At 40.3% G+C, this 12,103-nt stretch overlaps 1 protein-coding gene across 1 annotated transcript; it reads left to right on the top strand.

Annotated features, from left to right (window-relative positions):
- The first annotated feature begins 550 nt into the window (after positions 1-550).
- Positions 551-10,522, top strand: LOC137255262 (uncharacterized). Its single transcript, XM_067792709.1, has 7 exons — positions 551-638; positions 4,079-4,294; positions 4,659-4,907; positions 5,182-5,601; positions 6,715-6,798; positions 7,095-9,833; positions 10,038-10,522. Exons 3-7 carry the CDS (start codon positions 4,694-4,696, stop codon positions 10,295-10,297), a joined length of 3,717 nt encoding a protein of 1,238 aa, XP_067648810.1. The 5' UTR covers positions 551-638; positions 4,079-4,294; positions 4,659-4,693; the 3' UTR covers positions 10,298-10,522.
- Positions 10,523-12,103: the final 1,581 nt, after the last annotated feature.

The following is a 12,103-nucleotide window of genomic DNA, read 5'->3' as shown; positions in this document are numbered from 1 at the left end:
GTGTGTCGAGTACATCACACAGATAACAGCAATGAAATAATAACTATTTAACCATGTTACCATCTCTTGTTCTTTTATAGTGCCCTGAAGAAAGAAGGTAAGGTGAAGTTTCCTTTTTGACTCAGTATATATGTTGGGTATAGTAGCAAACGCGAGTATTGGTGTGAAATATTACCCCTACCTTCTTTGAAAAACCAGAGACCATATTATAAGGTCTCTGGAAAAACATAGCAGATTTTCTCAAATCGTCTGTCATGTTTTACGTACCGTATGCCCACTGGTCTGCCTATACAGTGCTTGGTGTGATTTACAGTCAGATAATACTCTACTGTACTGTCAGTCTCTATTGCCATGTGAATTCATGTGAAGTGGTCTCAATCTCGGATCCATGAAAATACCAGACAAATTAGGATAGTTGTGCGTGAAATCGGTAACCAAACACGGAATACCAACTAAAACAAAGTATTAAAACGCCAGAGTTGATGTGAGCCACGATTCGAACCTGTTCACAATGTCGGGTAATATCGATAAAACAGACTGTTGACTGTACGAGTTGCCTCCCTTCCTACACGATCACGAAGCAGAAGTCGGGTGTAATATGGACTGGAGAACCACCCGCACAGACTGAGAGTTTCTCTGTAAGTTGTTGATATCTACTGTTATCTGGTATGTGTTTAGGCTGGATGTGTGTGAAGAAATGTGAGTTGAGGGTAGTTCATGTGAATAAACTCGTATAGTGCGAAGTCGTTTAGTTACATGCTGGACTATGATGGGGGATGGGGGATGGGGGATGGGGTTGTGGTTGGACACAACCGTGGATGTTCGAATAGTCAGAGAACCAGAATGAATTCTCGTCATTGAAGTGACCTTATAGGTCAGTGTTTAAGCTTCAAGATGATTAATAACATGTGAAAATAATTGTATGTCGCTCAGCCTCTCCTACCCCTACCACCCCTGTCCCCCGCCACGTACACACGCACCAAATATTACGGGTCGATCGTCCTTTATTGCATTTCATGCATCGCAGCGCACGGTAATACCAACGACTTCATGAGTCATAGGCTAAAAATAGTTATCTGGAAAATTCCCGTTAAAGCGAAAGCTTTATGGGAACTTGACTATCATCATCAGCGTTCTATTCATTACTGTCTTAGGACGAAAGGTAAGACAGACCAAATATCTCTTACATTATTATTATTATTGTTCCTCTGGGAGGATATGTAAGACCCCAAACTTTTAAAGAAAATTTGAACATACCACCTTTATACTAAAGATCTAACATTTTTTGTTATTTCAATATTCGGCTAGTTTTTCCTATAATCGCCGGTGGCAATAACAGAGGAATTAATTAATGTATTATGTTTTTTTACATTCTTCCCATCTTTCAAAATCTTGTTGTTTCAAACAGACAAGTCTGCATAGGTTTATCCAACATATGAAATCCGCGCTTGTACTTCAGTGTACATATAATGAGTTTAAGGAAATATCCTACACTGAAACTTTCTCGGAGGGACCAAATGATTGATTTTACAACCTGCTTGTCCAGCTGTATAGTTTGCATGTGACCTTGGAGCCAGATCGGTGAAGGAATATTAAAACTGACACATAAAAATTATCAAGGGAATGTGAGGCTAAATTCTCCACACTGAAGTGAAATTATAGCATAGTATTTACGTTTAACGTTGATTACGTACACATGAAAATATATTGTTTTGTGACATGTAACTGTTTCCCTTAATTACTTACAGCCAGGTGTGAGTACATATCAGAATGGATGTGAAACTGACAAAAATATGTGAAGCCCCCAATACAGCATCACATACAGCAGTCAGTTGAAAACATTCGACTCGTTACGTAAAACAACCGCATATGCCTGGGTTTGAATCTCTTTGAAGGTGAAATATATTAAAACAATTTTAAAAGCAGTAATTTTGGATATCCTAAAAAATGTCTCCTACTGTCGAGGATGAAACAGAAATGGAGCTGACGTTCTTGTTTGGAGTAGTTTTCATGTTCAAAAGCCACAATGAAACCCTAACAGAAAGCACGAGTCGGCATTCGGCATGCCTCTGAACAATATAGTAGATCGCCAATGACACTATTAGTGTACGAGTTATCTCCCTTTCTACAAAAGATGTACACAGGTTATTTCCTGGTTGTTTGGATGGCAGGACTGCGGTGCGAGCGTCGTCCGTATTTAGTATTGTTCCCTCTCGTTGTCTCCATATTTGGTATAGGACTTTTACTATTGGTATAGCACCAACTACCTTCATAGTGGTTTTCTTATGTTTCAAATAACTGAAGGTTTAACTACGCCACACGCTGTGATGTCATCACTCAACGGAAAGGATATGTAGTAAAACTCAAATCATTTATAGAACATGGACCAACACGTATCTTGGAGATGATTGTTTCCTAAAATCAACAGTTGTAATAAGATTACCCATGATCCAGAAACTAACGAGACTTGAGCAGAGTTGCCATTATCTGACCTGACGTCATAGTATACACCAGACTAACGGGTAGTCCCTGAATACATTTAATTTCTATAGCAACCAATATACCCACTTTTAACTGAAAAGGAGCTCCGGTTAATTGGGAGGTTCTTAAACCTGGGGAAATCTAGATTTGCTTAATCTAGGGTTTTAGCAATGCATGGAGGACTGGGCGGTAGAGAAAATTATGTAATTCAGGTACAGACTGTGAGACAAAGTGTGGAGTGATCCATTTGTGATCGACTATGGAACAAACCGAACGACTTCATGTTGGCTGTTAAACAGCAGAATTACACAAGCTTTTCGAACAAGACCTATAGCTCTGTTTCTGAGCTCTAGGTTTAATGGTTATAACTTGAAACATCCGCAAATTTCATAAACAAGCGACACCTGCTTGATCTTGTACAAAGGCAGTTATGAAAATGACAATACTGTGTTTCTTTGTGTTGATATCTATATAACGTTAAAGACACTTAGATGTTTATTCAACATTTCCCACTTTAATTTCATAAACAAAAGTACCTTTTGACATTAAAACATTTAGAATTAAAATTTTCAGAGTTCGAAATGAAACAGAATCCTTTACTCCGAAAATTCTCTTTCCCATCATTTTCCGCTGACAAGCGTCCAAAATGTAAGCTTGTGGGATGTAATTGCTTTAAAGAAGGTGGAGCACGCATAACACATCATGTCAAGGATGTGTGCAGAACCAACTTTAAGATCAGTGCGTTTTCTCTTAATATAAAGGAGGTATGATCTGAACCATGACAGTGCTTGTTGCTCACGCCATACTAACGGTGTATGCGATCCAGTAGTCTTTGATGATCAACCGTATCAAATGCAGCAGAGAGGTCCAAACACACCATCATAGCCACTGAGTCAGCAGTCGTACAGGATACTGGATTGTATTATGTTTCGCTCACCAATGTACAATTCAATCTCATTGATCAGTTTAAGCAGTTAAAAGTTTTTACTACACATTATGTATAAGCGTTTTTAAAACCTTGTTATCACAATTACCCTGTTAATACAGACCCTGGTTAACTAAACTTAGAACTTCAAACCACGGGTTGCTGAATGGAATTGGCATGTTTTACGATTTTGAAATATCATCATCTATCTATCTGTAATAAATTTCACGTTATATTGCTCTGTCCAGAATTAAATGCATAAATGTCTTTCCCAATATTAATATTTCAGAAAATATTCTTATATTGAAAAATGCTTAAGAATCAGTGGTCTGAGCGTTGTCAAACATGATAGTTCTGTACCTGCCTTTGCAAAACCTACTCATATTTATAAACTGTCCACTTCGTGGTTGAAAATGAAATATAATGGGATAAAAGTTTTTTTCCTTGACATCATCATAGATGTTTTTAATCTTTCCGATTTTAATCTTGTATAAATTAAACGTTTCACCGACTTCGTTATTGTCTGACGTATCTGATTTTGTGAGTCCGAGAAAGATCAACCTCACCGTGACCATGTCCGTAGATTTCTAGCCATAAGGATTGTAGTTTTAGGTTACTTTTAATGGCAATAGCTTTTATGACAATATGTTACCCCGTTATCTATGTTTTAAGAATGGTCTCGTGAAAAATAGAAACTGGACCACAGACAAGCCACATAGACATCAACAGATGGCGCCGTGACTGGACTGGAAACAGGCACATGGTCTGTAATTTACAGGAACCAGCACTAGAACATTGAATACACACTGCCGTCGACACGATCACAAGATGGTGCTCTAATAAAAGGGAGGCAACTGTAGGAGAGGTCATCCAACCCTTCATCAACAAGTAAGTGCTGTGGCCGTAGCATCACTGCAGCGGTAATAGAAAGGGGTAATGATATTTTGTATTAACTAGCTTTCTCGGCAGCATTTACAATTCCTTTGCATAACTTTGAACTCATACTTACTCTGCATAGAGGCACCATCCTGGTCTTGTGTCATTTTACAAACCATCACAGCTACATCATTTCTTGGATGATGCCACTTCGGCTGGCATACAACACTTCTGCTCCCTTTCTATTCCTTACCTGTCTCTTTCGGTTTTAACTAAATTATCTCGAAATTCTGTATGTACAGTCCCTTGATTCGTCGATAATTTGTGTTCGCTTTCCGCTCGATTGCCTTCAACGCCATTCTCTCCCTTGTATTAGAACTTTGGGTCTCGTGCCACGTGCTCGTCATCGTCATGCCACCAAAGAGGAAAGTGGTTGGGAACCATAGCATCTTAAAGGTACGGGCGGAGGCGGCCAAGCGACGGGCGAATGGGATACACACTTCTGGTGCAAACCCTAGGAGCATTGCCCTCCAGATCAGTCAGGCATCCAAACCAGAGGACCTTCCAACAGTTGCAGCCAGCTCCACGACCACCCCTCATCTGGTCCCGTCAGGCAGCGTGCAAGGTATGTCGCCATTTAATCACGTTAATATATGTCCTGATATGCTTATCCTGCATCATGACCAGTCACCGGTTGCCATACAATCACCGCAAACACCTCCACAACACACCCACCCAACCTCTTCCAAATCCCACAATACTGGTTAAGGCTGACAAGCTACTAAATCTGCAACTAAACTTTTGGGCTATCGATACCATAAACTTTCATGTGAGACAGAGTGTGAAGCACAAAATTGACCGAGGAGACTTTATTGACATGAAATCACTGTTGCCTTCAGAAAATCCGGTGGTAAGAGGGGAAAGTCAGCATCAGCCGAAACAATCTAATCGGTCCTCAACACGAGAAGCTTCTGTGGCCAAACCATCAACAGTCACTCAGGCGGTAATAGAAGGGACTCAACAGCAGGGAAGAGAATCCAACCTCTCCTCTACGCAGGAAGATGGTTTAACCGGACCATCAACAGACACTCAGGTAGTAAGAGAAGGTGAACAGCAGGGGAGACAACACAACCCTACATCAACGGAAGAATGTGGCGTGGCCGGAGCAGCAACAGATTCTCCGGCAGCAAGAAAAGTGAGTCAACAACAGGGGAGACAACTCAGTCCTTCCTCAACAACACACATTCCGGTGGTAATTCCGGAGGATAACCAGCAGCAGAGACTTCAGTCTGTTTCTACAACCACACACAACTACCTCGGTAAATCTTTCCCTACTATCACTGATTCTGTATTGTTCCAGCATATTTTTCCTATAATGATGTACTTGGGTAGACCATCTGCCAAAACCCAGTGGACAAAAGGATTGTCCACACAAACGTATTGTTCATCATGGTTTATTCATAGAACTCATTATTCTGTTTATCAGACAGGTTGTTGCGTTTCAGTTTGTGTACTTCCGAACGGTTGAAAACACCTGAAAACAACTGAAAACACCTTACTTCGCGGAGTACTCGAGCATGAAAAAGACATGCATTTTCGCCATGTGCGGGGATCGGACTGAAATTGTAGTTAGTTCGTATCGATACATTGATTAAGCAGCACGCCTTGTGATTGTCAGTTAGTGATTGTGTCTTTAGGCAGTAGATTGTTTGACTGAGGTTGAATGTTATAGAAAGTTAGCAAGGTAAGATAGTGTAATGTAATTAAAGGTAAATTAAACCAAATATTAGAGTTTGATTTAGTGCTGTCTTTTTTATATCACAACGAGTACAGTTCCTGCTGACCACCCAGTACAAAGTAGGATTAAATGTAACGTCACTGAATATCTCTGATGTGGTGAAGGATTATTGTATGGAGTGTGATGTAAGTTTGCTTGCATGGCATTAAAGGGTAGCAAAAGATAACGGTAAGCATTAGCGATTATCTTCAAACATGTAAGGACACAAATGTGTATGTAGCTTCATACTGTTACCAAAGGTTTTATGGTGAAAGCTTGAGTTTATATCCGGTGTTATTGCTCGTTATCAGTCGGCCTAATAGCTCGGATTGATCAAATGTTGAATCATACCTGAATCTTTAAGAACATTATCAGCTTATTCTCATAAATCTTTTTCAATTATTTCCTTCAGCTTCGTATATTTGTCCAGTATCTCAGTGATATTTGTCCCATTGCTTCAATGACGTTTTCTTGCACCAAAATGGTCACGATCTCCCTGAAATCTCTTCTAATCCTTCAAAGCTGATTGTTGTTCCAGGATGTTCCATATTGCACAATCACCTGATCAACTCGTTCAAGTTTCGTTTCTTGTTCCAGGATGTTCAGTAGCCCACTGTCACCAGCTAAGTCACACAAATGTTGTTTCGTGATCCAGGTTCTTCAGTATGCCAGTATGATCTGTCCAACTCATCTCAAACTTTAGACGGGAGTCCCGGACATCGTGGCTGTTTATCACAAGGTAACTGTTAGTGAACGGCCCCATAGCGAAAACTTCTATCTCTGTGATTACGAATGGATCTAACTTTTATTTAACCTGATTTGCTGCATTACTTTTGCAGATAGATGTTTTCACTACTTTAAGACATGTTCAGTGCCATTTTGTTTACTCCCATTCACTGCCCAAGCCTTATGCGAAACTGTACAGTCGATTGTAAGTATCATTGCAAACGTAACGTTCCCCTCTATGTTTCTTAAAAGCTCAATCCTTCTGGTGTTTAAATGTTTGAGAAGACGTGTTCTCTCTCTTGTTTTCAGCTTCTCTAAGCATCAGGATCAGGCAGCTAAATGAAGTGTTTGAGGAAGTTGGCACACTCCATAAAACAGAAGAACGATTGAAAAGACACAGCCATGTGACAGTTTGTGGAGCTCCTGGCGATGGGAAAACAAGCATTGCTCTCAAGATATGTGAGAAATATCTACCAAAGAAATACGAAGTTCTGTTTGTTGATAACATTGAAGAGTTTCAGGTAGACACAATTATTCAGCGACAGTGTCACATGCTAATTGTATTTGATGATATATTTGGTTCTGTTTCATTTCCGTCCAATCTGCAGAAAATCAGGAAAGTGTTGACCGTCCTGGCTAATTCTTTAGTAAACATTTCAGTCCAAAAGGAAGAACAGGACAAGAAGAAGAGAGCGCAGAAAAATATGAATGCAGGCGAGAAGACAAAGGAGACTTTGCCTGATGCAGATCCGAAAATCCTCTACAAGCTCCGCTTCATTTTCACCTCTAGAACATACAACTGGAATGAAGGATGTAACAGACTTCACCAGTTCAAAATCAACCTTTTCAAACTTGAGAGTGTCACTGATATGACCACAACTACACTGACCACTAAGGAAAGGGAATCTATAATAAATTCCTTCTTGAAAAGAAATCAAATGTGTGATGTCTCCAGTCAGGACAAGAACACAATCACACAGTTACATGACAACATGTTTGGGTTTCCACTCATTTGTCAACTTTACTGTACCAACCCAGCCCTCCAGATGCACAATATTACTAGCTTCTTTCAGATGCCCGTGACCTATCTGAGAGATGACCTTGACACCATAATCCGTGAAGGTAGCAGCAGAGCGGCAGCTCTCGTTCTCCTCGTCCTGTGTGGAGGGAAGTTGGATCTTGTCTCCTTCAAGTCGGGGACACAATGTGCAGCATTGTTTCAGGTTGTAAAGGAGGAGATAGCATCCTGCACTCGTACAGACATCGGGAAGGAGATCAGGAATTTTACCGGCACCTACTGTACAGTGGAGAATCATGTAGCCTCCTTCTCTCATCCATCCATTCACGACGCCACAGCATGTGCTTTGGGCCATCTCAATGAAGTGTTGTTACTGGAACATTGTTCTCTGCAGTTCCTGTATGAAAGAGTCAGACTTAACAAGGATGATGGCTTTCAGTCAAGCCACACCGATGATGTCACAAACATGATCTACATCACTTCAAACCTACATCCATCAGTTATTACCAGACTGGTGCAAGGTGTCCGAGAAGGGTGTTTTAGATGGACAGTCGGTCACCCTGTTTTCATTAACGACCAAATAGCCGCCTCCTTCTTGGCACAAATTAAGTCAGACCTGCCAGATGCTGTTCACAGAAAAGATACGACCTCCTGTGAATGCTTTCTGTATTGGGTCTCTATTTCAACTAACCATTCCTTGTTTGAACATGTATTGTCCTTGGTGTGTAGAGAGGAAGGACTTTCAAGTTCTGTTGTCACTGACTTCTACGATAGCATCATAGGCTGTATACAGACTGGCAATCTCCAGCATCTTCAGCGTCTTGCTGCTGTACTCAAACAGCGTGACAGATTTGATGTAGACCACAGAACCAAGGGCTATAAAACACTGCTGATGATTGCTGCTGAGGCGGGACAGTTGGATGTGTTCAACTTCGTACTGAAAGAAGGAGCTGATGTTTCAGCCACAGACAATCGACACTGCAACTGTCTCCATCATTCATGTAATTCAGGAAGCAAAGATATAGTGAAAGTTCTTGTTAAACAGTTTCCACATCTGATCGATGTTGGTGATGAAGATGGAAATACCCCCGCCATATTATGTGCTGTATCAGGGCAAATGGAAATCCTCAAACTTCTTGTTTCACATAAAGCCGATTTAACAATCATGACTAGGCGTAGCAAGATGAATGCGTTTCACATAGGTAGTACTAAGGGCCATGCATCAGTTGTTGAATATTTGCTGACACGGAAAGACATAACCGTAGACATGCGAGCGGGAAGGTTTGGGCAAACAGCACTTATGATGGCAGCTGAAAGAGGACACTATGATGTATATCATCTTCTTGTGTCGGAGGGAGCTGATCTGTCACTGAGAGGTAACTACGGGAATGACTGCTTTATGCTGGCAAGTAAGGGAGGTAACGTTTCTATAGTGAAACACCTCCTTTCCTGGAAAAAAATTGATATCAACAGGGAAGGCGGGTTTTACGAACGATCAGCTGTTATGATAGCAGCTGCAAGTGGACACTATGATGTATATCATCTTCTTGTGTCGGAGGGGGCTGATCTGTCACTGAGGGATAACTACAGGAATGACTGCTTGATGTTGGCATGTGAGGGAGGTAACGTGTCTCTAGTGAAACACCTCCTGTCCTTGAAAACATTTGATATCAACAGGAAAGGCGGGTCTAAGAATCGATCAGCTGTTATGATGGCAGCTCTCAATGGACACTATGATGTATATCATCTTCTTGTGTCGGAGGGAGCTGATCTGTCTCTGACTGATGACGACAACAGTGACTGCTTGATGTTGGCATGTGAGGGAGGTAACGTGTCTATAGTGAAACACCTCCTGTCCTTGAAAACATTTGATATCAACAGGAAAGGCGGGTCTAAGAATCGATCAGCTGTTATGATGGCAGCTCTCAATGGACACTATGATGTGTATAAGCTTCTTGTGTCGGAGGGAGCTGATCTGTCATTGACTGATAGAAACAACAGTGACTGCTTGATGTTGGCATGTGAGGGAGGTAACTCGTCTATAGTTAAACGTCTTGTTTCCTTGAAGACCTTTGATATCAACAGGAAACGCGGGTCTGAGAATCGATCAGCTGTTATGATCGCTGCTGCAAGAGGAGACTATGATGTATATAACCTTCTTTTGTCCGAGGGAGCTGATCTGTCACTGATTGACATACATGAATATGACTGTCTGATGTTGGCATGTAAGGGAGGTAACATGTCTATTGTGAAACACCTCCTTTCCTTGAAAACATTTGATATCAACAGGAGAAGCGGGACTATGACTTTACTACGGACACCAGTTATGATTGCAATTGAAAGAGGACACTTTGATATATATAATCTTCTTGTTTCAGAGGGAGCTGATGTGTCATTGAGCGATTTTTGCGACATGGACTGTTTGGAATTGGCATGTGAGTCAGGTCACATATCTATAATGGAACACCTGTCGAAACAGTTAAAACGAAAGTGATTGGATTATTATCGCAAAAACTTGATCACGATGATCCATGTTTCCATGGACTGAAGACATTATGACTCATTGATGGTTCATCACAGTTAGAACGTTGTGAACATCGTGTCTGAACAAGTGCATTTCTCATGTATATAACTGGTATTGCACAAGCATGTATGTAGCACGAGTCCAGAAAAGAATACTTATCGGTGCGACTCCCAGTGGGGATAGATCACAATTATGTATTTTGTTTGACTATAGAGTTATATAGCTACAATCTTACATGTATGCTACATATCAGATCAATTATTATTACTTTTTACAATGTGTTATGTTTAAGTATTTGTTTTACATGAAAATGTCACTCTTGAATGTGTCCATTAGAGATGTTCAATTTCCGGAGTTAAAATAATTTTCAAACTGAACCAGGTTGTATGAAACACTAATTTGTATGGCACTGTTAAATACGAAACCTTTATGAATTAAATTTAATACAAACCACTCCGCACGGGGGCGGCTGAAGTAGGTACTCATCTATAGTAAGACAAACTGGATTTGGTTGCTGGTGTTCAATTACCCGTACTTCATACGCATAAAAAAATAACATTGTTGTCTATGGTCAGGTGTATATTGTATTATTTGAACTTCTTCGTTTATTGCAAAGTGAAGCGTATTCAGGCGAAGATGTGTCTGTCCTTTATGACAGATATTCATCAACATAACTTTTGTCGTCACTATGTAGCTAAGAGTCTGACTGGGTGACATTTGACTCACTCACTCACTCACCCTGCATTCCTTGGTTATAACAAACACTTAGGGATCACTGAGTTATCCCGTGATATCTGGAGTTATACCATTATACCCGTCATATGTTTCGTAATAACCTTAATAACTCATATTGGCAATAACCGTAATAAACATATCGGCATGCATACTGAATTTGACACCAAGCCTGTAAAATATTTTATTTCCTTCTTACAATGTCTCAAAGACCCTAACCCGTGTATCTCGACATCATCACATTAGTGCTTGAACAAAAACCTAGGTATCAGTGACGTGTCAAATAATACTACACACTAGGCAAGAATTCGCATCTTCTCAGGACAATACTTTTACAATACTTCAACACTCTTTGAGGATACAACCACTAACAATTCAAGTTACTAATCTAATCTAACAATCATTAAAATATACTCATGCCAGTAATGGTTGTCACCCCAGTCCTATTGATAACACTGAAGGGGATGACAAACATAACTGGCCTGGGTATACATCTATCTACAGTACATATTACGTAATTGATATGCATAATTCATCAATGAAATAAAGTTTATTTACAAAAAAACCCAAAACAATTAAATGAGAACGAACAGTGTTAAAAAGATCCTCAACTCTTCTTATCGTATTATCTTATCGTAACAGGTATGCATGCTATGTTTGACCCGGCTCTCCCATCTCAAGGGATACGAAATGGAGGATCTTTACCTTTCAACAAGTACTGTGAGTATATCTAGTATGGCCAATACGACATCGTTTCATGATGACCTCTTCGGGACTGACAACCTAAGTAGGTGTAACCAGTGTAGGGCTCTATTTCATGCAGTTTATTTATACCTACTTGGGTGTCCCACATCATCTGCATCAGATCACGGATGTAAGTTCTAATGCTAGTTTTATGGTCAGAACAAGGAATAAGAAGTGGTGTCACAGATTATGTTGCCTTTGCAGTAAGATCGGCCGTTGTATTCCCAGAAATTCCTGCGTGGCTGGGTAACCAGACAAATGTCGTATTGACCAGGGTCATTATACGATTCAATAATTTTT

This window comes from Haliotis asinina, chromosome 11, assembly GCF_037392515.1.
Source record: "Haliotis asinina isolate JCU_RB_2024 chromosome 11, JCU_Hal_asi_v2, whole genome shotgun sequence".
In the NCBI taxonomy this organism is placed as follows: Eukaryota; Metazoa; Mollusca; class Gastropoda; order Lepetellida; family Haliotidae; genus Haliotis; species Haliotis asinina.
This window is presented reverse-complemented; position numbering and strand designations above follow the sequence as displayed.

Excerpts from the sequence above, each read along its gene's own strand:
- LOC137255262 (XM_067792709.1), top strand. The coding sequence starts at position 4,694 with ATGCCACCAAAGAGGAAAGTGGTTGGGAACCATAGCATCTTAAAGGTA. Across the intron at positions 4,908-5,181 it reads CCCGTCAGGCAGCGTGCAAG|AAAATCCGGTGGTAAGAGGG; the intron begins GTATGTCGCCAT and ends TGTTGCCTTCAG. Across the intron at positions 9,834-10,037 it reads GATGTTGGCATGTGAGGGAG|GTAACATGTCTATTGTGAAA; the intron begins GTAACTCGTCTA and ends CATGTAAGGGAG.